The sequence below is a fragment of the Microcebus murinus genome, chromosome 8 (assembly GCF_040939455.1).
Source record: "Microcebus murinus isolate Inina chromosome 8, M.murinus_Inina_mat1.0, whole genome shotgun sequence".
Taxonomy (NCBI): Eukaryota; Metazoa; Chordata; class Mammalia; order Primates; family Cheirogaleidae; genus Microcebus; species Microcebus murinus.
In genome coordinates, this window is record NC_134111.1 from 50,451,374 (window position 1) to 50,478,313 (window position 26,940).

Here is a 26,940-nt window from a genome sequence, read left to right on the forward strand (position 1 = left end):
ATGAAATATTTTATTAAGTGAAGGAGTCCATTATCAGATCCTATACTTTTATCAGAAAATACTCATTGCATTTTATAATTGTTTACGTACATCTAGTATATATCACAAGAAAATGGATTTCTTTCTCTCTTGAAAATTGAATGTTTTTTCAAAAAAGACTTGATGCCTATAGTAGTTGCTCAGTAAATATCTGTTAAATTAAGCATAAGATAAGTTTTTGAATACAAACAGAAGTTACAGATGACTGCCCCACAGACTTTCAAAAGTATTGTATTCCATATATTTTGAATCTTTCCAGTAGTCTTTTTGAAAGGTAACAATAATATGAAAAGATGAATAAAGATTTTAAAAAATAATACATTTTTACTTAAAAAGCAGTCATATAAACATTCAGTTGCAAATATTCTTGAACAATCATGCTTATATTAGCAAATTTTATGTTTTTATATATAAAATCAAAACTTATATTTTCCTGAATTGCAAAGCACTGTGAGAATAAGTGTATAAAACACTACTCTATCGTAAGATAATTAGGATAATTTGATATAGTAGAGAAAACACTCGATTAGAAGCCAATAATGCATCATATTAGTCTGAATCTGCCCCTTTGTTGTGTCACTAAACTTAAACAAGTTACTTGTCCATGCCTCAGTTTCCTGATTTATAAAGTGAAGATCTAATGACCTTTCTTGCTACCTTCACAAAGTGTAGGTAAGCAGCTTTTTTAAAATACAGAATAGTATACAGATTTAAGATATTAATTCAGTGTCAAAACAGAAAGCTCAAATAAATATATTTTTGTAATAGTTTCTGTGTTTTAATACTTTATAAGAAAGAAAAATATGAAAAATAATTAGGACAAATTTATGCAAAATAACAAATTCCATGCTACATCAAAGGATCAATATTCAACCAGTCTCCTCTGCCTTCTATATCTGTTATAGTGTTTGGTAATCATTGATTTTTTTTATAATGAATCTGGTATCTTTCAAGATTTTGTAGGGCTACTGAATCAATGAAGACTGATAAAATTCTATTTTCTGTAATTTTACTTCTAAGCCTATTTTATTATATTCTAATTCTTTAAAAATTCATATATAGTGTTTTCTGTTAACATTCTGCTATCAGGAACATTTGATTAAGATTTCACTCTTGGCATATGCTTTTTCTATAACATATGGCATTCCTATATTGGGCTACTTCAATTCTTAGAACTAAATTCTCCTACTGTCTGTTATAATAGTAACATGTCTATCTTATTTCTTCTTGTTATTATATATCACTTCCAAATATAGAACTGGTAAAGAAAAGATCAAGTAAGTCTTCATGACATTGAAGAAAACTTTTCACTCTGTTAAATACTTCTTGGTTCTCTAAACCTATTGTGGTAATTGTAGATCATTGTCTTTGGTCACTAATTTTTGCATGTATATTTTTGTCTTCTTAGAAATAAGTGAGGAAGCAAAATGTTACAGTAGTATTCTAATCATAGCTGTAATAGTTACTTATTTGTTTTTAAATTTTATGATATTCTATGGCTTCATCTTTTTAATTTTTGCAAGGTTTTAGTATATCTGTTTCTTCTTTTTTATACACAAACTTGAGAGTAATTGTGGAAGGGTAAAACACTTGAGTCTACTAAATACATAGATGAATACAATATACTGAGGGAGAGTAGATTTTTAAACAAGGACATATTTTAAAATTTCTGCCTGTGTTTAGGTCTATTACAATGGCTACCATGGAGACACCTCTGAAACATTTTTGGTGGGCAGTGTGGATGAGCATGGTAAAAAGTTAGTGGAGGTTGCCAGAAGGTGTAGAGATGAAGCAATTGCAGCTTGCAGAGCAGGGGCTCCCTTCTCTGTAATTGGAAACACAATCAGGTAAGCCTTACATTGACAAGTAAAGGGAGGGTTGGCAAATGGTACAAAGGTTATTGGTGGCTTGGTATAAAGTTGATGACATGTTTTATGATTCAGAACCATCATTTCAGTCTGATATCAGTATGAGAACTGCCAGGCTGCAGTGTTGTTCCCTGGGATGAAACAAAAAAAAAAAAAAGCATTTTAAAAAAGTGAATTATACCAGGGTCAGCAAAGCAACTTCTAGGAGGAGCGAGAAATATTTATATAGTTGCTTTTGTTTTAGCTTGACATAGTATCATACCAAATATGGAAGAAAGTGCCAAGAAGGGATAAGCATCCCAATCTTTGGATAATGAGACAGGAGAAAAGCTAAATTTTATAAAGGAATGGAGAGAAACGTATTCCTATGATACAAAGATAAAAAGTGTTAGCTCAAGCAAGCCTTAACTTTCAAATTAATAGATTAGCAAATAGCCTGAAAGGGTGATCCTCTGTCCTTTCTTGGTCTGGTTCATTTTTCCTGTAAACCATTGTTTATTTTTCACACAGTATTCTATGCTTACTTTTTGAGTGCATGTATATTTTCTGAATTTAAGACTTTTCTTTGTAACATGTTACCTACTTTTAGGTCTTTTTCCCCTATAACTGTTTTGAAGTAGACATGCAGAATATGTGTTTTCATTTTAAAGTAATATATTTTGTTAAAGATGATCACATCAGAACCCTTTAACGTACTGTTCTCATTAATATGAACCATTGAATACTTCCCATTTGTCTAAAGGATGGAAGGCTTAGTCACCTTGAAAAGATGCTGCTTTTTTTCTTTGTAAGCCTTCAAATACTTTAAGAAAAAAGGCAGTAAAATATCAGTTAAATGTATTTATGGCTTTAAAAATATTGTAACAGTGTCTGAATCAAACTTTAGTAAAATCTCTTTGGGTTATATCTGAGAAGCTTTTATTGAAGACTTTGAACAAAATTGTGTTTTTGACAGTTTTAAATTATAGGCTAACTAGCCTGGGAAAAAAGGATAGTGTCTCTCTGTTCTTTCATAGGAAATGTTGAATCAGACCCCTACTGGGAAAAGAAATTTAATGCATATCTCACTATCTTACTGTCCATGAATATAATAGAAATGAATTCAAAATGCAGTTTTATTTTTGCAAATGGGATGAGTCGATAGATGCACCTCATATTTTTGAACACCTAGGGTTCAACAAATTTACTGGTGGTGTTCTTGCATTTTAACAAAATTTATTCTTCAGTAGAAGGGGGCAGAGAACACTAGATTCTTATTCAAGCATTCTATCGAGCTCTGCATTCATGGCTGTGTCTAAAGGGCATGTCAGCCTTTGATTCTCTCTGAGAGGTAATTATCCTTTTCCTGTCACGGAACAACAAATGATAGCTAACTACAGAGGCACATTTGCAGTAGTCACATTCATCAACTGCAGAAAAAAAAATTCAATTTAATTGTGCAACACAGCTGCACATGGGCTTTTGAGCATTTCTGTTGTTCTCCCTGTCTCGCTATTCCTCCCTCCAGATCTATTTTTTAAACTTTTTTTCTGGTTATTTTTTCCCCTTTTTGTCTCTTCTTCCATTTTTACTCTCTGTACTTTCTTGTTAAAGTAATTTTCCTTTGTGGCTCTCATTCTTTTTTCCCCATTGAAGGCTATGAATGTAGAAAATTATCACAATTACTCATATAATTGAGCCTCTTTGTAGCAAGTGCAACTCCAGTAGCCTTTCTCCATCATGAAAATGGTTTCATTATAGGGTTTTTCATATTCTCTGACACCATCTACACAGAGGAACAGGCGTGCAGATGAGATGTACTAGGAACAGGCTAGATCAGTAAGGTCACAGTAGGAATAATTAGCTCTGCTATGGAAAGAGCATCTAGGCCTTTTACTGCTACATAAATGTACTGTCCGTGGCTTTTAGTCACAAAAAAAACTTACTAACAAATGGAGCTCCCGCCTACTACTTTGAAAAAAAGATTTGTATCAACACTACAATTTTCCATCATTAAGACTAATAACACAGAGCCTAGTATACATCAAGGGGAATAAAAAGAAAAATCTCACATTCAAGTGGCGGCTGGGTGCTGACCTTTGTTCCCTTTTTTTGTGTACGACTTAACTCTTTACAAAAAAGAGCCACACGCCACACCAACATGCAGGTGAACTCCAGCTAGTACTAGCAAAGCATAGCATTCAGTTGGAAAATCTGATAAATCTCCATGCAGGATAATGCATTTCATTACATATTCACTACATTAATTCTAGCTACATAAAAAAAAAAAAAGAAGAAGAAGAAGAGTAGAATTGAAAGTGACATTGGATTTTAGCTATCTGGATACAAAGGTCAGTCTTCGCAGAGTATGAATTTGCATGTACAAGCTCCTTTGAAAACCAGATCAGTCCGAACAACTGCACTTACAAAACTATGTGGAAAATAATAGACAATGAACTTTTTACTTTTACCCTAATACATTTCATTATTTAGATGGTTTATGTCTGCCACAGGAGAGGAAACTGCCCTGATTCTAACAAATGTTTGTTCTGATGTGTTAAAGCTGTGTTGCTGAACATCTATTATTTTGCCTGTTCTTATTCAGGCAAAATCTTAAGGGAGTAAATAAACAAACGATATCCACCTTTAAGCCAAAAGTACTTGAGATCATTACAGACCAAAGGTTTACAAACATCTTTCAACTCAGTCCCATTTATTTTAAGATATTTACCATCTTTTGCATAGCCTCCCCTCTACTGATACACTCTAAAAAGAGCATTCAGGCGGCTTATTTTAGTACTGTGTTATGAAGAACCTTGAGATCTCTATAGGAAATTCTGAAATTCTCCTCTGAGACCTAAAGAATAGGATGATGTCTCTCAAGAAGTTATCAGTCAGGATGATTTAATGAAAAGAGTTCTCTGTGTGCTTTGCTTTGGGAGGGATGCCTAGTGATCCTTAGGTCATAGTGTTATTATACCCACTGTACCTCCATTGGCTTTAAAATATTTCTAAATCTGTATTTTTGTAATTATCTCTAGATTATATGATCTGTACATACAAGTATATTGTGAATGTGTAGATTCATGCATCACAAATATGTGACAGTTCAATCAAAAATAATTTAAACTTAGAGTTGTAAATGTCATGATGAAAGTATCAATAAATGGTTTTTAATGTTTAATTCATAAGTATATGTTTTGATATTAATTTAGAACAATATGAAGCAGATTTTTAAAAAATAATCTCTTTCTATTAGATTATGCACATTTAAACAATAAGTGGCTCAGGCAAAATAAGTCATTTTAATGTCATCTGTGATGGATTTTTCTTGACAGCTACTGTAAATTACAATTACACTGCTTCTCTCTGCACATGAAAGTAAGCATTGCAATAAATTATCTTTTATTTCAATCTATCATGTCTGCTTTTCAGAAACAGAAAACCTCAAATAAAAGTTCAGCACTATTGTAAGAAAAATACAGTAATTTGTGATCCAGTTTGAAACAAAAAAAATATCACTTTTTTAAAAAACAGTTGTTGGCTTTCAAAAATATTACCAATTGTACTTAAACATCCCTTGTCATTAGAGGGAATCCCTGGATTTGTGCATTCCTTCATTCAAAGACTACTGCTTAAAATAAATATCTAGAAAGATCAAAGTAAAATTCCATTAACTTACAAAATCAGATGTCATTTGAGATCCTTTATTAGAGATATGACCATTGGAAATTAGTGTTGTTTATAGGATTCATGTAAAAAATGGTAATAAAACTATTCCCATGTGCATTTTGATTTCTTTATAAGAGCATGTACTTAAACACAGTACTCCTCTGCCCTCTGGGGGAATGTATTTTTAGTCATAAAAAGTAGTTGAAATGTATTAAGAAATTTATCTAGACAACACTTCAATTGAGTACGACTGCCTCATGAAAGGGAATTAAACAGAAGAAAATGGTCACAAGATGAAATTCCTTAAAAGAGATTTTTCTTTTAACTATAAACCATAACTGAAACATGAACTGTAATAATACAGTATAATTGAAAACTAAATTCATAAACTAGCTTTATACACCTTTTTCCTCTCCCTCCCCAAATATTCCATATGAAGGGCTTCAAATCATAAATGTGCTTGGGTTCATAGGTAGATCTTATACTGTCTTAAAGGGCTTTTAGTTAGAAAAAAATCAGAAGAGCTAATACCAGGAGCGTTCTTCTTGATAGATTTTAGCAAAGAGAAGGCAGATTTCATTGGTGAAATGTCCAGGCAAGAAAAGGGTCATGGCCTCGCGATGGCCAGTGTTGGGGAGCAACTGTGTCACTTCTTGGACATTCCTGCCTGCTCTGCTGTTTCCATTTCCCCCAACACACCAGTCAAGAGGTACAGACATGCTCCACCTTCCCACAATTAGGGTTACTAGCTCTTGCTTTCATGTTAGAGGAGTGGAATTTGCTACTTACAAGTCACTTGGATTGTCTGTAAGAATCAGATTTAAAGCCTACAATCAGGTAAAGAATCTTGTGCTCCCCGTTTATCCTGAAATAGTAGAGGGGCATGCTTTTAAAAAGTAATTAGGAACATTAGTGAGATTTTATCCTATTTAATCCCAATAAATGTGTGTTATAAACTACCAATCCAAAAGGAAAATATCCTGAAAAGCAGACAAAAGTGTGTACTTAGCTCCTGGGAATCACGCATTGGGATGAGTCCTCAACCAAGGAACTGAGCAAAATTTGTCCTCTTTTCCTCTTTCCACTTGGCTGTGAAATCCTCTAACCTTTGCATCCATGACACACAGATTCTGTGATCCTCCTATAGCCAGAAGTTCCAGCTGAACCAGGGAGTAGATAGTTATTGGCAAATGCACTCAGATATCCTTAGCCACCTAGTAATTGCACAGCTTCTTTTATTATATGAAGAGGAATGAGAGGTATGACGTGGGGAGGGACCCCAAGTGTTTTTCCAGAATAGGCTTTCTTCCTTTCCTCTCATCGGAAATTAAAATGGAGATTGCCATTGTAACACACATTTAAGATGTAGCCGCGAAACCTGCCAATCAGTTGGATTCTTTAAAAAAAAAAAACCAGAAACCTAGGGTTTTTTTGTTTTTTGTTTTTTTAAAAAAATAAAATAGGGGAATAGTTTATATTGAATGCTCTTAGAATCATCAAGGTTTATTGGGACTAAACTAACATAACTTATAGGTTTGGGTAGAATCCATTCCTGTTAAAACAAAATCTAGATTATTATATCTTATTTAATAATCTCTCTTTTATCCTCTATCCACTCTCCATCTTCACTTTCTATTCAGAAATTGTGCAAATAGAAATACATTGGGAAAGGTGTCATGGATATAAAGGTTGGAGGATTTCACAGCTGAGGCTTAAACACCCATCTCAAATAGAAATACCTCCTGCCCAAAGTGCAAAGACCAGCAGAAATAGTGCAGGCGCAGTGGCTCACGCCTGTAATCTTAGCACTCTGGGAGGCCAAGGCAGGAGGATTGCTTGAGCTCAGGAGTTCAAGATTAGCTTGAGTGAGAGCGAGACCCCCGTCTCTACTAAAAATAGAAAAAATTAGCCAGGCATGGTGCGTGCCTGTAGTCCCAGCTACCCAGGAGGCTGAGGCAGGAGGATCTCGCTTGAGCCCAGGAGTTTGAGGTTGTTGTTAGGTAGCCTGATGCCATGGCACTCTAATCTGGGCAACAGAGTGAGACTCTGTCTCAAAAAAAAATTTAAAAAAAGACCAGCAGAAATAACCATAAGGTACAACTTAAGAGATGAAAACATTGATTTGGTTTACCATTCCTGTCCTCAACATATGCATAGCTTACCTATTTCTGTATTATCAGTTACATCAAAATCAAATCTGAATAAGAGGGTGTCCATTGCTGGTTATAGTGACACCTGGTCTAAGTGAAGATATCTTAAAAGTCTGAAATGTTGAGAAAAAAGTACATTGATACAAATGCCCATAAGGAGGCTGGCTAAAAAAGCCTTTGGGTTCATAAGTAAACCTAGGGTCTTTTGGAAACTCTAGTTTGATATCTAGAAACTTTGGTTCTGTTAAGAATTGAAATAGTATGCCTATAAGTCCTAATCCATTGTTATGGTTATGGTTAGGGGTATTATGCCCTTTGTCAACATGAAAATATAAATTGTTAATGGTATGTATGTACTTGTCTGTCTGATGCTCCCCAAAATAAACATGTTTGCCTGATTTCAACAACTTTTCAAACTTGTAGGTGAGGATTTGGGGGTTGGATTCTATGTGCTAGGTTTCATTTATGTGGGATAGATGGAACCCCAAACATTTACATGTAGAAGTAACTAATGAAGCATTAAGACTTAGAAATCACAGGCTAGGCATGGTGGCCCATGCCTATAATGCTAGCACTTTAGGAGGTAGGAGGATCGCTTGAGGTCAAGAGTTCAAGACAAGCCTGAGCAACATAGTGAAGCCCCTATCTCTACAAAAAAATAGAAAAATTAGCTGGGTATGGTGGTATGCGCCTGTAATCCCAGCTACTCAGGAGGCCGAGGCAGGAAGAACTCTTGAATTTGAGGTTGTAGTAAGCTATGATGATGCCAATGAACTCTAGCCCAGGCAACAGAGTGAGACCCTGTCTCTAGCAACAATGACAGACAACATAAAAGAATTAGGAGTCACAATATTAGCTTTCTTTTCTTTTTTTTTTTTTTTTTTTTTTTTTTTGAGACAGAATCTCACTTTGTTGCCCAGACTAGAGTGAGTGCCATGGCGTCAGCCTAGCTCACAGCAACCTCAAACTCCTGGGCTCAAGCAATCCTACTGCCTCAGCCTCCTGAGTAGCTGGAACTACAGGCATGCACCACCATGCCCAGCTAATTTTTTCTATATATATTAGTTGGCCAGTTAATTTCTTTCTATTTATAGTAGAGATGGGGTCTCACTCTTGCTCAGGCTGGTTTCGAACTCCTGACCTCGAGCAATCCGCCCACCTCAGCCTCCCAGAGTGCTAGGATTACAGGCGTGAGCCACCGTGCCTGGTCCACAATATTAGCTTTTTTAAGCATCCTTATGATTAAAAAACATTCTTTATGAATTTTATTAGTGGTATAGGTCTTAAATAGAACTCCCAAATGATCATAAAGTTTTGGAGGGTTTTAAGAATGTTGACAAAGCAAATTCAACCTTTTTTGTGAATGTGTCTGTGAAATGTATAATGTTTTGAAATAGAGAAGAATAAAGGAAACCGTAGGAGTAGAAAGTCATATTTCTATATTGTATTTTTTTCCTCTGGTTCCCAAATTAGTAGTAATTTGCACAGTCTTTTTGTGAAACCCCATAAAAAGCAGGCAGGTTTTTATGACCTGTATTATGGGCACATATATCTTGGTCATGTATGTCAATCTATGTGTGGGTATGCACACTCATTTGTTGTCTAGAAGGGTCCTTATTGAATGCTGTACTAAGGTAAATGACTCAAACTACTGTGCTAGATACATACATTCTTTCTTCATATATCCAAAGGCAGTTGATACAGGCAACACCAAAAACTAAAATTATTACAGAATAATGAAAACATTAATGTTATCATCTGACTTTAACATTTTTTCTTTTTCAGTGAATATTTTTAAATGACTTTTTAATCTTAGCATGCATTAAAAACATACCTAATTTAATTAAATATTCTTTGGTCACTTTTAAAGCCACATAGCTCATCAGAATGGTTTGCAAGTCTGTCCATATTTTGTAGGACATGGAATAGGATCTTACTTTCATGGACATCCAGAAATTTGGCATCATGGTAAGAAAGTTAATTTGGAAGCTGTTTCTTGAATGGGATCGGGATATGGCAGTTTTGCTCCTGAACCTCTTCCTCCAACTTCAAAAAATCCACATCATCCGTGTGTGTGTGTGTGTGTGTGTGTGTGTGTGTGTGTGTGTGTGTGTGAGGCTGGTGGGGGAGTGTCTACTTAATTTTAACCAGCACATTACTATGTTACTGGATTAGAGCCCAGCAGTTTTTTCAATCCCAAAATAAGGTTTATTTTGCTTTTTGTCTTCTCCTGAAGGGTGCATGGCTGGAAGGCACAAGGGATATTTGTCTAGAAAAAGTTACTGAAAACAAAACACCACTGCATCAATGTCCCAGCAGCATGCACATATGACTGTTTTCTGTTTTTCTTTTTCTACCCCTTTTTCTAACCGCTGACTGTTGTGGTTAAACTTCATTACATCCTACACAGCGTTGACAGCTGATGTATTTAGCAGCATGTACTCTTTAGTGATTTCTAGATTATGCCCACCCTGTGTTCCTTCCCTAGAATCTCCTGTTTTTCACTGCTTGGGTGTGCACCCTACATTGAGAAAGCAGGGTGGGCCGGAAGAGGTGAGAAGATTTGGGTTAAGGTAGGAGACAGCTCTATGGACAGGGACACTCCTAGACAGGGACCAAAGGAAATATAGTCCTGGGGCCTTGACCTGTGCACTTGAGGTAGGACTGGGCCATAGAGGAACTGCTGACTGGGACCCAACCCCTAGAAGATCCCTGGAGATCCAGCAGGTCAGAACCCCTTTCTAGCCAAAGAGCCTCACTTGAGGCAGCTCAGAAGAGGTCCAGGTGACAGTGCAGAAAGGGCTCATCAGCCCTGTGCCCTACCTGGTGCCAATACCTGGAGTTAAATTATTTGAAGTGGGGATCCTACCTCCTCCTCCAACCCACACAGAAGGAGGCTGCCCCCCCTTTGCATACTTTCCCAAAACTTCTTTCTCTTTTCAGTAGTGATGGGGGCAAGGGTCAGGACTCAGCAGGTGGCCTGGAGGGACAGTGGGAGGGGGAAAGGAAGCCAGACATGTGTCTAAAATACCCAGGCTGCCCCTGCCAGTCCTTGGCAGACTCCTCTGGAGGGGCCTTGACTCAGAGCACAGATAGTGTAAAGACTGAGGCCCAGGAGCCTAAGATTCTAGAATCCTCCACCCTTCCTTCTCCTCTAAAAGAAAAGAAACAAAATGATCAGATTTTTAAAAGGGGTCCCCTACCCCCCCAATTCTGTTACTCTCTCTCCTCCCCATTTTGTGTTCTCACCCCTGCCCCCATGTTTTTTGTTTTGCAGCAAATGACAATGACCTACTCATGGAGGAGGGCATGGCATTCACTATAGGTAAATGCAGGGCTCCTCTTCCCAGGGCCATAGCTGCTGAGCAAAAGCTGCGGTGCTGGCCTAGGCCCGGCAGTCCTGTGAAGGACTAATAAAGTCAATCAGTGTAATGAAATAATTCAGATGCATAGTAAATCTGATTAAATAATATCCTTGAGCCCCATCTTCCTAAATCAGATACTTACCGACACATTTAGGAGACGGCAGTCGTCCAACCTCTAATTCTGTTACCAACATAATGTGATGCTTGTTTTTTTGTTTTGTTTTGTTTTTTCATTAACACCCAGTAACTAGAGGCGATTATGTCCCTTGCTCCTTGACAGCAAGTGGCATGTGCTCTCTGGTGGCCCATGTGATTGGTGTCACCACCAAATTCCAATCACCTAGGGCCGCAAAGGCATCATATTTCTGACTGTGGGACTTAATGGAGAAGCAATTAGAGTGAAATAAGAAAATTGTTATTTGCTGATTAATGAACATTTTGAGCATGTTTTAAAAATTCAAATATTTTTAAAAAGTGACGGGTATTTATAAGTGGGACTGGTGTTTGGGTGGTTATTATCCACAGGGTCCTAATTAAGTCTTGATTAAAATGCCCTTCTTTCTCTAAAAAATTACGAACTAGGCAACTTCATACATTTTTGAATGCCGTAGCGTTTCCTCTCCCTACTGTTTAGTTTGTAGTATACTATGTAAGCAACATCAATTATCAGCCCTTGCAAGATGACAACATGAACCCGTGGGGGAAGCACTTGAGGGGCGGGAGGGAGAACCTTCTTATTCTTTTTGATAATCAGCCGAAACAATGTTTGACAAGAATCTGGTGAGGTCACTGCAGTAAATATTTTCCCTCTTACAGAGCCAATCATCACCGAAGGATCCCTAGAATTTAAAGTCCTGGAGGATGCATGGACTGCGATCTCCTTAGACAACCAAAGGTGTTTGCTTTCCGCCCCGTTGCTTTTAAATTGTATGGGAAGGGACGATTGATCCAGGGCGCTAAAGCTCGCGGGCCCGCGGGCGCTTGTGCGCGTCCTCACGGCCGCGGTGTGTGTTTCAGGTCGGCCCAGTTCGAGCACACAATTCTCATCACGTCGGGGGGCGCGCAGATCCTGACCAAACTGCCCCACGAGGCCTGAGGAGCAGCCCGAAGGTCGCAGAGGCCGGGCGTCTTATTCTTCTAAATTGCTGAGATCCAGCTGAAGAACTTTTAGAAGAAACGGGGACGACACGTCGCGCGATAACCTACCTAGCACCTAATAGCGTCCGGGAACACGCGGTGGGGACGGGGGACAATTCGGGACTCAGATCTGAAGCCCTGCCAGGGCCAGGTGGCTTCGGGCTTGCTTTCCCAGCTAGGGAAACGCATCTGGAGGGGAACGGGGACGCCCTCGTTTGGGAGACGAGAGATTCCAGGAGAAGCACGATTTTCTCTTTCCCTTTTGCTGACACTGCCCGAGTAAAAAAATAAAAATCGTAAAGCCCATTGTGTCTGCGCGCCTTGCCTTGCGTCTCTGACAGAAGGGAGAGAGGGCGGGTGGTTAGTTTTGAGTGTCTGAACTTTTTGCACGCGTGCACACGGACAGAAAAACCGGAACCCTGTTAGCTGGGAATTTTTTAAAATCTTGTTTTTTCCCTTTGTGTATCCCACATAGACTGGCCTGAGGGCGCTCGCAGAGGCCAGCACCTGCCCCCCACCCCCAGCCTTTCCGTTTCGTTCACCTTCGTGCACCCTCATCACAGCTTTTATATGAAGAGATTAGCCCGCGAACCGAAGCATTGATTACAAACATTTCCTTGGCAGTGGACCCTGGGTCTGGCCCGCAGGATTTGATCAATCCAGAAACGCGACTTTCCCGGTCCCCTGCGGCTCTTGCTCTCTGCCCGCATCCAGGCCTGCAGGGCCATCCCAGAGGTTAAGTTTGAGACCCTCCTCAACCCCCTCCCCACAGAAGTGAGGTGTCGGCAGGCTGTCTAGTCCCTAAACTGACTCCTCCCCACACTGGCCCTCTACGAACCCGTGCCCGGGCGTTGCTGGGGTCGCGAAGATCTGATGTTTCAGAAGACCCGAAAGGTCCCAGCGAGAGGAGACACCCGCACATTTGGGGGCAAGGGCCTTAGTTGGCTGGGCTGGAGTTGGCAGGTTTAACTCCGGTTCGTCCGGCCGGCCGGCGTCTCCAACCCGCTCGAGGAACAGGAATCCAAGGGCCACGTTCTGTCTCCCCAGGCCCGTCCCTGCCCGGAGCACCCTCCTTCGCTTGCGCTGGCTCTGCAGCACCTGTTCACACCTGGGCTCAAGGGTTGGGAGTGGCTGGCCTTTAGCAGTCCGCAAAGGAAGCTGTCCCCTTCTGGTTATGGTTTTAGGAACAAGCACAGTGAGGGTGTGGAGCGGTCACTGGTTGTGCTAACTCTTGTTTCTACTGAAGCGGGTTTTGCAAAGTTGCCTTCCGCTAAATATAGCTGGGACTCGAGGGACTGCCAAGGAAATGTGGGCACCTGTAGTTGCCAGGACAGGTGGCATTCATGACTGGAACCAAGAGCCAGCTCATCTTTATGATACTCAGAGTGGTGGGTGGGGAAGAAGAAGGGAAACTGAGGACAATGAGTGGGCTGGGAAATGTGATGAGTTCCAGCTTTTTCCTGAACATGGGATTCTCTCGGCTGCCCCCAGCCGCTCCGGCTCAGCTTCTCTGCGTCAGAATGTAGATTTTTGGATAGAGCTGAGTCTGAGTCTAGTGGGTCTGACAGCTAGAAAAGACGAGGGAGGGGTTGAGGATTTACAACATCCATAGAAAAACTTTAGATGTGCTCAGGAGTTGGCCAAGAAAAGGCCCAGAGAGTGGGGCTGCTGCCCTAGAACAATCCGGCTTTTCTAGAGAGGAATAGGGCCCAGCTGGCCTTGAGAAGTTTGCCAGAGAATGACTTCACTTTTCTCCTAGAGCAATTGGATTGCAATCATTAGCGCTGTATTTTTTCTGCGAATCGGTTTACTCCGATCTTCCCCAAGGATGGTTTTATTAGGACCACAGGATTTTACCAACCACTGGGTAACACACTGCTTGTGCAGCAATTATTTCGAGGTGGAGGTATTTATGGGACAGGCTTAAAATCCCACTTATTAAAAGTGACTAACCTAAAGTGTATGTGTGTGCATGTGTGCGCGCTGGCATGTCAATACTGCCAACACTTAGCAGCTCCCTAGGTAACAAACTTGAATTAGAGCGAACTCCGTTTAACATGCTCTGAAATAGAGATTAAGAAGTAGATTTAAAAATACCTCGTCCACGCCTCCCTACCCCTCTGCCAGCTGAACTGGCCCCAAACGTCACACAGGGCCACCGGGATTCCAGCCAAGTGTGGCTACCGCTACCACCACCAGGGCCACCGGGTCCTGAGGTGACCTCCCCCTCCCAGTAGGTTCTACTCAGAATACGAAACCCTCAGGACAAATGGAAGAGTTTTGTTTCCTCGCAGAGTTGGGACAGGCAACGATCTAAGCAAACCAGAATTTCAGAACAGGTGTCGCCTTAGCAGTAGGGGGTGGGAGGGTTTTACTCCAAGCTCACTGAGGACAGATGAGATCCCACGTTGAGAAGTTAGCTAAGACCGGCGGCTCCACGCCCCTCCTCAGACCTGCTTCTCATGGCTAAGAAATAATTTCAGCGTGGAGACACTCCCGCGCCCACACACAATTCAATTTTAAATTAAGCAAGCTCTGAAACCATATTCCCGAGGGCGCGCATGCTGGACATTTGCTCCCTGGAGCAATCAGGTCCCCCGTGCAGCGAAAGTCTTCGGTCACCCTTCAGATGTGGAGGGACGGAGCACCCAGGAGACTGCAACGTGCAGCGGCCTCTCCCCTTCCCCCACCTTGCAATTCTCTGGAATAAACTGTGCCTAGGCAGCCCGGCCGTCGGGTTTCCTCACGCTTTGCCCTGAGCTCCAAGAGTCACCAATGCCGTTTTCCCAGGTCCCAACCCCGACCCGGCGCCCACCGCGGCGATCACTTACGTGGGCAGGGCCCTCAAGGCGCGCGCAAGAGACCCGGGGCCCGTGCGGCATCCGAGCGGCGGTGCTGGGCACGCGGCAAGGCACTCCACACCCCAAAACAGGCACTAGAAAGGAGCAATTAAAACCACAAGTGCGACTAGGAAATCGGGACTAGCCGAGCGGCTCCGGGTGTTGTCTGGTGGCGGAGTCATTAGCTGGTTGTTGCCACAAAGCCTCACCGTGTGGGGTTCGGTGATTAAGAAAAAAAAAAAATCTTTTAAACGTTGGCAAACCCGTTATTGGTTTGGAGTATGGGTTTGTGTGGTTTTTTTTTTTTTTTTTGGCTTTTGTTTTTCTTTTTGCTCCAACCACGCTTCCTGAAATATTTCTGCCCCCAGCATCATGCCCTTAAACCAAAGGAGAGGAATTCTGCGGGCACCAGCAGCTGCTACAGAAGTTAAAAAAGAGAGAAACCCCCTCTTACAAATATCTGTAACGACAGCACCGATGTAATTTGTTTTGAATGTTCATTTTTATTGGTGTTCCCTCTGCCAAAATGTGCTTGATTACAGAGGTTTGTCCTGTGATCATTGCACACTCCAGACAGGGGAAGGTGCAGCGACGAAGGTTCAGCTCAGGCCAGATCAAATCCCGGGCTGTTTAACGCTGAAAGGCTGCATGTTGCTATTAGTGTTAAATATATGGCTAATTATGCGTATGAAAATTAAACATCAGTGTTATGCTAATGGGGCGCCTTCAGCTGCGGATTTGAGCACTTGAGACTACCATTTAATCAAATGAATCAGTAACTAATACATCTGCACGTGTGAACTTTCACAAGATCATTTTCCCGTTCCCGTCACACCGCTAAATTATGAAAGAAATAATTATCAACACTTTCTAATTACCTAACAAAGTAATTTGGGATTCACCGTGGGCTGGCGGGATGGGAGCAACATCCCCTAGCAGCAAGGGTGGTGTGCGCCACGCCGCGAGGGGTGGCTGTGTGGCAGTAATGGGGGGCGGTGGTTGTGCGCTTTTCTGTACCTAGCACCCCAGATGATAGAAGGCGCCTTGGTAGCTCTTGCCTCCATCAGCTCTGCCCCCCCAGGCCCAGTGGCGCCCGCTTTGGCCACTGAAGGTGAGGAAGATCATGGGTGACAATGAGAGATAAGTCTACACGCAGATATGCGAGCCTACCACAGGCCTGGTTTTGCTGAGGGTTTCGGTGTCCCCCAGGGACTTCGAAATCCTAGGTACTCTCACCAGACCCCAGGAGGCCGAAGAATGACCCCCTGGAGTCCGCAGCTCAAGCAGATTCGAGCTCGCCGGCCTCTGGGCTCCACGCTGCGCAGCGCCCTCGGGGCGAGTGAGCCCGGGGCGCTTGGCGCGGAGGGAGTGGAGAGGGGAGGGGGGCGGAGGAAGGTTGGGAGGGAAAGAGGATGTGTTGGGGGAGGGGGCGGTGCGGCCGCCTTTCCTGGGAGGAGAAGCGCGGGTTCCTGGCTCTCGGCGCGCACTGCTTTAATCAGACCCGTGCAGCCTGGAGCTGGAGTGGCCAGTTGGGCCTGGAGAAATGCGAGCGGGCCCCAGGGAGCAGCAGCGGCGGCGGCGGCGGCGGCGGCGGCGCGGCGGCCGAGTGAGTTCGCCCAGAGGGCCCCCAAACCCCGACCCCAGGGATGTGGCTCAGCGGACCCGAGCCAGAGAGGCGCGGCCAGGAGGTGCTGCGCTAGGTACAGGGCTCTCGGGAGGACCGAAGTCTGTTGGCCTCCTCGGGCGCCCCCCAGTGCGCGACTCCGAGCTCAGGAGGCCGCGGCTAGGCTCCTGAGCCGCCAGAGCTCAGGGCTGGACTGGATGGCGGCGACGAGAAGCGGTCCCGGGTCCCCAGCGTTGGGGGCGGGCGAAGGGTGGGGACTTTAGGGGAGAGGGCGGTGGCGCCGAGCCGCTAGTTGGTTTCTGGGGAGGAAAGCGCACGAGGGAGGGGGGAGGCCGAAGAGTCGCGGGCCGCCCAGGTCCCGGCGCGGACGCCGCAGCCCATTGTGCGTCCCGCACGGCGCGCTCTGTTGCAGAGAAGCCCCGGCCGGGAAGCGTGGACGCGTCTCTCCCGAGGCCCGGCCGCCTCGCCCGCTCTAGTCCGGCGGAGCCCGAGCGCCTCGGACCAATCCCCAGTGATTATGCAAGACAGCGGACCAATCAGCTCCGCCAGCTCATGAATATTTATGACCTTGGCTGAGTCAAAGCTTTGAACCGAGTTTGGGGAGCTCGGCAGCATCATGCTTAGACTTTTCAAAGAGACAAACTCCATTTTCTTATGAATGGAAAGTGAAAACCCCTGTTCCGCTTAAATTGGGTTCCTTCCTGTCCTGAGAAACATAGAGACCCCCAAAAGGGAAGCAGAGGAGAGAAAGTCCCACACCCAGACCCCGCGAGAAGAGATGACCATGACCACCATGCCAGAAAGTCTCAACAGCCCCGTGTCGGGCAAGGCGGTGTTTATGGAGTTTGGGCCGCCCAACCAGCAAATGTCTCCTTCTCCCATGTCCCACGGGCACTACTCCATGCACTGTTTACACTCGGCGGGCCATTCGCAGCCCGACGGCGCCTACAGCTCAGCCTCATCCTTCTCCCGACCGCTGGGCTACCCCTACGTCAACTCGGTCAGCAGCCACGCGTCCAGCCCCTACATCAGTTCGGTGCAGTCCTACCCGGGCAGCGCCAGCCTCGCCCAGAGCCGCCTGGAGGACCCAGGTACGTGCGCTTGCCAGGGAGAGGGAGAGGAGGTACAAGGGAGAGAGGGAAAGGAGGAGAGAGGGGGAGAATAGAGAAGGAGAGGAGAGGGGGAGACAGAGGTGGGGTGGGGGTGGGGAGAACGCGGGAGTAGTAGAGGTTTCAAATATCAATCTATGCATCCTTGTCATAGCAAATAAAAAATTTTTAAAAATCCACTCAATTTGCAACAATGCAGCAAAGGAGATAAATCCGAAAGCGTCTCCTGGCACTGGCTGGGCCTCTGGGCGGCTCGGTGCGCTAAGCACACAATGCCCCGCTGGAAAACAGAAACCCACATGTGCACGTATTAGTCTCGGTAATTATTTATTGCGTAGCGCTATAAACAATGTATGCAATTAAGGGTAATTAAACCTCAACTACCGTCTGCAAAAATAGCAAACTTTCCCTGCAAAGGCAGGAGCAGCGCTCCTGGGAATGGCCCCATCCCGCCTGCAGCAGCCCAGGACAGGCCCTCGGTCTTTGGGGGACCTTTCCATGCCTTTCAGAGTTTCTTGAACTTTCTCTCCCCGTCCCTGCCTCTGCCACCCCTCGGTAGTCACTCGCTCTCGGCTCTCCGTACTAAAGGTGGCCCCTCGCATTAACAACGGCTCCCGCTTCTGCTGTCCCTCCAGGGGCAGACTCGGAGAAGAGCACGGTGGTGGAAGGCGGTGAAGTGCGCTTCAATGGCAAGGGGAAAAAGATCCGCAAACCCAGGACGATTTATTCCAGTTTGCAGTTGCAGGCTTTGAACCGGAGGTTCCAGCAAACTCAGTACCTAGCTCTGCCCGAGAGGGCGGAGCTCGCGGCCTCCTTGGGACTCACGCAGACGCAGGTACCTCGCAGCTGCCACTCCGCTGCGCCAAGCAGGCTTCCCGCGGCCGGCCTGCGCCTGGGGCTTCATTTCTTGCTCGCTGGGCCTCAGGGTCGGGGTGTCACTGTGTGTGTGTGTTTGTGTTCACCCCTGGCTCTCAGCGTCTCCTTCCTCCCTCATTCTCTCTGCCCCAGCTCTGTTGCTGCTCTCTATACCCTGAGCTGCCTCCCGCCTGGCCCTCTGCCCCTGGACAATCTGATTAGGGCGCAGGAAGGATTTCCCCAGACGTTTTGTTTGGGAACTGAGGTCACACGTGCCTGAACAACTGGAACAATAGACTCGGGGCTTAATCCCTCCTTTGCCTTTAAAGTGTGTGACTAATCATTCTGGGCCTGGGTTCGCGCCTCTGTCTCCCTCCTCCTCTTCCTCCTCACCGGCCAAGGGGTGGGGGCGAACACTTTCCTCCGCCCTCCCCTCTCACCTCTCAAGTCCCAGATCCTCAAGGAGAAACGGGACCTTCCTTCCCGGATTTCTCTAAGACCTCAGGGAGCCCATGGACATTCTGACCACGGCCAGCACGGGTTTCCAACGTCAGGTTCGGAATTTGGAGCAGAGTTGGGGAAAGCAAACGGACCCTAGAGAAAGATGGGTTTGAGTCCAAAGAAAAGTTCAACAAAAGCTTGCGGCCCCTGTAGTCCCCAACTCACTCCTGGGCAGAAAGGACGGTGCAAAGAGAAGGCGGGTAGCTTTGCAAATAAATTTCTTCCACTCCTTCCTAGGTTTTCGATTATTTTATTGATGTCGATATTGGAATTGCTGGTTGGGTATTGTGCAGGCTCTGCGTCTTCCGCAGACGGTAGCCACGGTCAGATTGAGCCCCTGGCGGGCTTAAGGCCTGGATCGCGGCGCATCCCTCCCCACAACTCCCCACTGGCTCTCAATGAGAGCTGCCCCTATGGGCAGGTGGCAGGTTTTCTGGCCTTGGAGCCTTTGCCTTTTATTGGAGGGGGGGGTCTTCACCTCCGGCTCAGAGCTGCCAGCTTACTCAGGGTAGTGGGGGGCTCATATCTCTTACTGTCCTGTGGTCCCCTGTCTTTCCTCCCCAGACCAAAGGTAGGCTCAGTGGTCCCAGCCCGAGTCACTTTGTTGTCCGCTCTTGCAGGTCAAGATCTGGTTCCAAAACAAGCGCTCCAAGTTCAAGAAGCTGATGAAGCAGGGAGGGGCGGCTCTGGAGGGTAGCGCGCTGGCCAACGGCCGAGCCCTTTCTGCTGGCTCCCCACCCGTGCCGCCAGGCTGGAACCCTAACTCCTCATCCGGGAAGGGCTCAGGCGGAAGCGCGGGGTCCTACATCCCCAGCTACACGTCTTGGTACCCTTCGGCGCACCAAGAAGCTATGCAGCAACCCCAACTCATGTGAGGTTGCCCACCTGCCTCCTTCCCGTCTCCCCTCCGCCCGGGCCCCTCCCGCCTCCAGGTCCATCTACCCAGTCCGAGTGCCCTGGGTCCCGAAAAGAAGGGCCCAGAGGGAGGGAAGAAGAAGGAACAGTGAAGGCAGGATACCATCCACCTCCTCCCAGCGAGGTCCGGCCCAGCGACTTCCCCTTCCCGGCGGCGGCAGCGCTCCAGCCTGAACCCGGGTTTGGGCCGAGCGGTGACAGCGGAGAGTGGCCTCAGAGGGCAGGCACAGCCGCCCCAGACAGCTCTGAGCAGCAAGACAAACCCATCGACCCGACCCACCGACCCTCAGCTTTGTGGGACTATCAGGAAAAAAAAAATGTAGAAAAAGCAAAAGATCTTCTCTGTCCTGTCAGTCTCTTGTCTTTTTTTGCTCTGTGTGCTGACAAAGTCAAGGTCCTCGTTGTTCATCCACTGTCCTCATTCTGCGCCCTCTGCAAAAAGTCACCAGGTCCCAGCGGCATGGGTGCTGCCTGGCCGCCCTGCTTCGGATCCTGGGACGTTTTGCCTGACCATCTGTGTAGCTTGTTTGGGAACTGGGGGAAATTGGAGGGAGGGGGTTTTATTTATTGAGGAATGGACTTGGCCTGAGGCTGAGTGTTTGCCAATTCGAGGTTCTGTGGAGCTCGAGGAACACACTGTTCAAACGCACTGTTTACTTTAAACGCACCCGGAAAAACGAATGAGGAGGACGTGGTGATTTTTAATTTATACCGTAAGTTTTGTACTTCGCTGGTATGGAAAGTTTGGAGCCGGATGATTTGCATTTTTTACATGTCCAGTATTGATTTAAAAAATTTTTTTTAAAGATAAATGAAACCAACATGATTTTCTCCTTTCGGGAGGAGCTCTTGGTTGCTTTGCCTGGACAGGAAGGAAAATCCTGGTTTCCTCCTTGGGTAGAAAGAGGGGACCAATGGGCAGCGGAGAAAGAACAGGCAGGCTTGAGTAAGCGCCCTAATTCCAGTGGCTTTAAAGTAAGACAAAAGCAGCTTTACAACAATTTGTAGAGGCTCGACCACAGAATAATGCCAGTCACCACTCTGAACGCACAGTCTCCAGTGCAGGATCTAATCACTGTACATATTATTATTATTATTGTTATTATTATTGTTCTGTAAACATGTTGCACAAGCTTAGCCTTTTTCTGTTCCGTTTTGTGTGGCTATAAAACCCCATGCTTTGTGAAATGAGAATCTTGACATTTTACTTGTGAAATTTGGAAAATGTGATCAATTGAAATCAACCGTGTTTGTGTTCTCTATGTCAAAGTTTAGTTTTATATTGAGAATGTTAACTTATTGCTTTGTATCTTGGGGGAGAAAAGAACTTTGTAAATAAGTTATAAAGTTTCTTTGAGACAGTAAAATTATGATTTAGAGAAAGAGCTGCTATCTCGTGCACTGTGTGAGGGTGTGCGGGGTGGGCCAGACTCCCAGCTCTGGAGACAGGTAGCCCAGAGACTTGACTCATGAGGACGGAGTGAGGGCACCAGCCTCCCACACGCCAGGACACCGTCTGAGGCACCCCACTGGATCTGTTCTTCTTGCCTTGCTCCCTCCACCCCTAAGGTGTCTGAACCCTACCTGAGTTGGAAGGGTGGGGAGAGAGTGCTTGGTGAGGGTCCCAGGTAAGGGGGCTCAGGGACAGGTGCCACAGGGCAGAGCTTGAGGCATAGGAACCAAAAGGACGGTGAAGACCGGCTGAGAAGAGGTGAAGGCAGAGTTCAAATTTAGCTTGCCTAACTGATTTTAGTTCTTCCCACGCCCAGCCACGTCTCCGGAGGCCTGGAGACCAGGAAGCAGAGATACTCTGCTTTGCCGCTAGCCTCCAACCCGGATTTCTGTCCTCCCAGCTTTTGCTTGCCCGGAGGCGCTAGATTCTGTCGCGGAAAAGACCCGGCCAGGCGCCAGGCAGGGACCGGAAGGACACGTCTGCCAGGCTACTCCCCAATCAATCAGTGCATTCCAGGGGACAGGGTCTGTCCCAGAAATCCTCCCTGGCCCCCCCACCGAGAAAGGCCCGTTCCTGCCTAATGATCTGGGGCTGTTCTCTGCGTCTACCGAGAACGGAGGTGCTATGGGGAAGGCAGCTGACCAGAGTCAAGTACATCGTCCCCACTCCACCCCAGCCCGAAAGTCTCGAGGCCATGCCGTTATGAGGACGCCTCCAGTGAAGCCCTCGGGTCAGTTCTCTCCAGAAGAACGCGGGCTCCAAAGGGCTAGAACCAAATTGGCTCCCTTCTCCTCGTGGCCCTGCGCCCCAGCCTAACCCCAATCCCAACCCCAGACCCAGCAGCCGTGCCGAGGCAGCTCCGGAACGGTGCAGGCCCAGACCGGCTGTTGTGCGCAACTTCTGCTTTCCCCGCATCCGCCTTCCATCGCTGCTGCCCGCGGGGGCTGGCCCTCCACCTTTGGGGGGCCCTTTCAGGCGCGCGGTGGGGAGCAAAGCCTGGAAGGCAGTGATCTGTGTTGTGACAAGCACCCATTTTTCAATTGGTGCTGGTGAAAGATCAGATGCGCCGGGCTCTTCCGACGCCCTTTGGGAAGGGGAGGAGGAAGTGGCAGGGCTGGGGGGGAGGAGGGCGTGATGGAGGAAGCAAGGGAGGTAGTGGAGGATGAAGCCGCGGACTTCGAGGCTCCTTCTGGGCCTGGGATTGGGACTTTTCCTGTCCCAATGGCCCCTAGAACCATGAGTGCTAATGAGGGAGATCAGATCTCAGAGACCAGGGCGTGAGCAATTGGACCGGCCTCAAAGCTGAAAGAGGGAACCAATTTTCCAGGCTAGACTCCTGCAGGGGTCTTCCTAGATTTGGATTCCCCTGGGAGATATGACTTCGCTTGTGGGAGAATCACGCAACCGATTCGGGTCCCCTCAGACGACAGCTAGGGCGCAATGCCTCAAGCCACAGGCAAAATCTGTTTGGTCAAGCAGATTTTAATACTCTGAGATATTAGCTTATACTAATTTAATAATCTCTTGCTAACAGTTCAAATAGAGAAATTATTAGTTTTAGCTCAACGAAGGCGGTCTTTAGTTAGGCTCTATTATAATTATAAGCGGTTGTACTTTTAAAAAATGTTAATCTCAATATAGGCCTAATTAATGCTGCCTTGTTACTGACAAGTAGTTCATCAAATATCTGATTCAAAGATTTTCATAATGAGTATATTAATTAAACTATGAATAATCTAAAGGTGGTTATATTTAAACAATACCTCATTATAAAGATTAAATACTGATTTCGAATATTATGTCTTAACAATTGTCACTTAGAAAACACAACCTTTCCTTATGTATGAGTCTGTAATGGCAAAATGCAATTTTGGGATTTTTTCCCCTTGTTCAAAAAATGTGAACCTCATTTTAAAACACTTCTGAAATAGGTTACACACAGCTTAATGATTATAAAAATGACTCTTTTCTGCAAAAAAAGACCCCAAAGTGCGCGTACAGCTGCAAACCCAAGAGGGTCAGCATCATTTCACTGTATTCTCTTCTTGATTACAAGCCGGGCCCATCAAACACAACATAATTACAGTAATTTCAGGTTTATTTATTCTAATGCAGTTTCCCCATCTCTCTGGTAATTATGAGCAATTTTTTCGCCCAGGGAATCTTTTTGCATTAACAAAAGAGATAACGCACTGAAAGCCAAATTTGCTGTGCATTGAGAAAAGGAAAAAAAAAATCAAATAGGTGCGAGCTGCCATCTCTGCAATTCTCCGGTACCGGAGCCGGCAAATTGCTTGCAGGTGTATGGAGCAAGCTTGTCAATGGCCGGGCCTCCAAATTAGCAAATGCACAGCAGCAAAGTAATGAAGACAGACTTAGCAAAATTGCCAAACAACAGATACCCCTTTAATATCTTCTCTCACACACACTAGCTCTAAAAAGGGGTGGGGGTGGGAGTAGGGGTGGGGGTGGGGACAGAAGAAACAGCCCCCAACCCCTTCCTCACTGGTCGTGGCTTTCCTGAGCCTGAAGAGGCTGAGTAGCCCTGTGAGTGGTAGTCTAATTGGGGAAGAGCTCAGATCCTAAATCTAGGTAATATTTTTAAAATATAATACTGCAAACCTATTTATAGTTCACAGCTTTCTCTCACTGATCATTTTCTTTTATTTTTATTTCTTCTGGGAGTCTGCACCTGGGCTGGGTTGGATGGCTCTTCAGTCTTCCTAATTCTGTACTAGTTTTTAGGGCCACAAAAAGTTTTAAAATCCCATGCATCTATATGCACAGAAGCATGAATTTATTCTTAGAGAGTCAGTTGATGTAGAAACTAACTGAATCTCTCCATTGAAGAAATTGTTGATTTCTTTTGCCCAAAGAAAGGTAGGTCTGGATGCTGGAATAGGATCTGAGATACTAGATCAAGGAAAATTGAGAGGAAAGAAGCTTCCCAGCTTTAAATCTTTACCTGGTATCCATCTCTTTCTTTCTGTATCTTTTATAAACTGATTTCAGAATTCTCTGGTTTTTATCATCCCACCGCCTGGGTTAAAACCCTTGAAATCATAGGCTAAAGCAAACTTTTCTGCTCTCCATCCCACATGGCCATAGGAACCTCCATCAAATGCAATACAGAGGGCAAGGGTCCCTCCCTCCCTTGCCTTAAAGAAATCCTCCTCTGGTCCCTAGCTCCACGACAAACCCCAGCTCCATTGTACACTGGCAAACGGCTCTAAAGGGTGCCTTCCCCAGGCTTGAGAAACATGTCACCCCCACCCAGTGCTTCCCTACCCCCTCCCTTATCCCCCAATCTTCGGGGATTAACACTTCCTGAAACATCAAGTGTTTTTATAAAAAGGAAAAAAAATAATCCTGACATCGCTGACAAGAAGTTTTGATGGAAGAATTAGCTGGTGCATACATAATCACTCCCCCACCCTCCTACTCCCGGAGCGGGAGCCGCAGCGGCGGGCGCAGCGCAGCCTTCCAACCCTCTGAAAAATGAAACCGGTTTCCACCCTTACCTTCTTCAGTGTCAATTTCAGATAATCTGGACACACACTCTTTGCTACATCAAATCAAAAGGGTCGAAGGCAGCTTTTGGCTGGGAGAATAACGGGAAAGAAAAGGCAAAAAAGAAAAAGAAAAAAGGGAAAAAAAAGGAAAAATAGAAAAATACAAAACCGACCAAATCACAGCAAAACAAAACCAGAAAACCAAAAAGAATTCCCCCCGGCCCCATCCTCCTATCCTGAGAGTAAAGAATGGAAAGAGGTCCCCAGGACCAGGCGCCTCCGAGCGCCGCAGGCTTTTTGCAGCGCTGCGCTTGCAGAATAGGACTGAAATTTTCGGCTATATAGCCTCTGTCTTTATAGCTGATGAAAAAAATTGCAGATTATTAGCATAAATGTTTACTCTTCATTACGCTGATGACATTGTGCACTCGAGATCTTGGTAATCTTTGGGAAAATTATGAGTAATTTTTAAAAATTTTAAAGCAGCAGCAGTTACCATGCAATTCAGGCTAATTCTGCGTAGGCTCCGAACGGATATAATTATCGAGGAGTCAAGATGTTATGCTAAAAACTATGCATTGATATTCCCATTTATTATGTACATACAACTTTGACAATGTTGATGCTTGAAATAGCAGGAAATTGTCTTGCGCAAAAATTACAGTCCATATTAGGACATCTGAAATTGCGAAGAATTATATAGTAATTGCAGGCTTTCAGATGGGAGAGCCAGAATGCTCAAACTAGTGCAAATGTGGATAAAATTACAGATCAGAGCAAAAATTAGGGAAAAAGGGGGTCTGGGATTTTTCAGGTTGGCTATAGGATTCCGGAAGTGTCTAATGCCACATGATTGCTGCAGCTTTAGGGGAGACATTCATGCCTCAAATAGCGCCTTGGCCAGGGTGGCTTTAATTGAATTTCTTGGGCTTTTTCTTTTAATAGGGGCAAATGAGGAAATTGGCCACCCAGGGCAAATTTTCACTGTCCTCCCCGTGAACGCGCGAGGAGAGAATCCCTTTCGCAGCGCGCCAGCTCTCCCCGCGTGGATGCCCCCGAGGTCCTGGGCCCCCCATCCTAAACACAGCAACTGAGAAAGAAAGTGACTGAACCGGATCCCCCCGCCCGCCACTTCCTCCTTTCTCTTTCTTTTCGGTTCTCCCACCGCCTTCCTTCGGCCCCATTCCCGGATTCTGGCTAACCCGCGTCACCGTGCACTGGGGCAGGGCCCTGGAAGGGGCAGGCCGGGCCCACGGGGCGGGTGGCGGGGCGTGGGGGAGAGCTGGTTGACTGGGGTGATGGTGCCAGGGGTGAGCACCTCAGGAGAGAGTGCCAGCGGTCGCCCAGTGCAGGAGGATACGAGCCTGCTATTTGGAGGCTTTGGGGAGGTGGGACCAGGAGGGAAGGACCTAAGGGTCCTCCGGGCCCACCCTGCGACTGCCTAGGCTCTTCTTTTGTCTCTACGTTGGGGAGATAGCGTCTCCCCACCAAAAACAAACCCACCCCACATTACTCCCCATATGGGCGGCGCTTCTCCCGGGCACGGAGACACCCTGCGACTTTAAGAAGCCGAGGCCAGGTCCGCGGGGGAGGGGGCGGGGCGGGGGCTGCCCCTAAGGCGGGGGAGCCGGGTGGCGCTCCGCCTGAGAAGCCAACGGAGCGCGGCCAACGCTTGGAGCAGCGGGGACTCAGTTGGGTTCTCTGGCCAGAGGTCCCTATTGTTCCGGGAGCGATGATTTCACCTCTGGGTGTCCGAGACTTCTGGCCCAAAATCGGGAGCACGGGCGGGAGTGTGGCAAGCCCGCCACGTTTGCTCGCCGCTAGCCGCCGTCGGCCCCCTGGGGTCACCCCTTCGAGCTCCAAATCCAGCCCTTCCCTCCCCCTCGCCTCTCCCTCTCCGAACTTGTAGTCCTCTGCCCAG

At 45.8% G+C, this 26,940-nt stretch overlaps 2 protein-coding genes across 3 annotated transcripts in view; both read left to right on the plus strand.

Annotated features, from left to right (window-relative positions):
- METAP1D (methionyl aminopeptidase type 1D, mitochondrial) overlaps positions 1-12,356 on the plus strand; it is a 73,940-nt gene extending 61,584 nt beyond the window's left edge. Inside the window, 5 exon segments of the mRNA XM_012781938.3 lie at positions 1,723-1,886; positions 9,579-9,676; positions 10,986-11,033; positions 11,890-11,968; positions 12,091-12,356. Of these exon segments, the coding sequence (XP_012637392.1) occupies positions 1,723-1,886; positions 9,579-9,676; positions 10,986-11,033; positions 11,890-11,968; positions 12,091-12,169 (468 nt within the window). The 3' untranslated portion in view covers positions 12,170-12,356.
- A 4,736-nt stretch (positions 12,357-17,092) lies between these two features.
- On the plus strand, positions 17,093-21,437 carry DLX1 (distal-less homeobox 1). Of its 2 annotated transcripts, XM_012781942.2 has the most exons (3): positions 17,093-17,765; positions 18,419-18,618; positions 19,760-21,437. In XM_012781942.2, the coding sequence occupies exons 1-3, from the start codon at positions 17,453-17,455 to the stop codon at positions 20,012-20,014; spliced, it is 768 nt and encodes a 255-aa protein (XP_012637396.1). In that variant the 5' UTR covers positions 17,093-17,452; the 3' UTR covers positions 20,015-21,437. The 2 variants fall into 2 exon arrangements, with proteins under 2 accessions (XP_012637396.1, XP_020143970.1); XM_020288381.2 differs by lacking the exon at positions 18,419-18,618 and having other exon boundaries at positions 19,760-19,974.
- The last annotated feature ends 5,503 nt before the right edge of the window (positions 21,438-26,940 follow it).

What these genes read in the sequence shown, in the direction of transcription:
- DLX1 (XM_012781942.2), top strand. Translation starts at nt 17,453, where the DNA reads ATGACCATGACCACCATGCCAGAAAGTCTCAACAGCCCCGTGTCGGGC. An exon ending in GAGCCGCCTGGAGGACCCAG is followed by an intron (nt 17,766 to 18,418) that starts GTACGTGCGCTT and finishes CTGTCCCTCCAG; the next exon opens with GGGCAGACTCGGAGAAGAGC. An exon ending in TGGGACTCACGCAGACGCAG is followed by an intron (nt 18,619 to 19,759) that starts GTACCTCGCAGC and finishes CCGCTCTTGCAG; the next exon opens with GTCAAGATCTGGTTCCAAAA.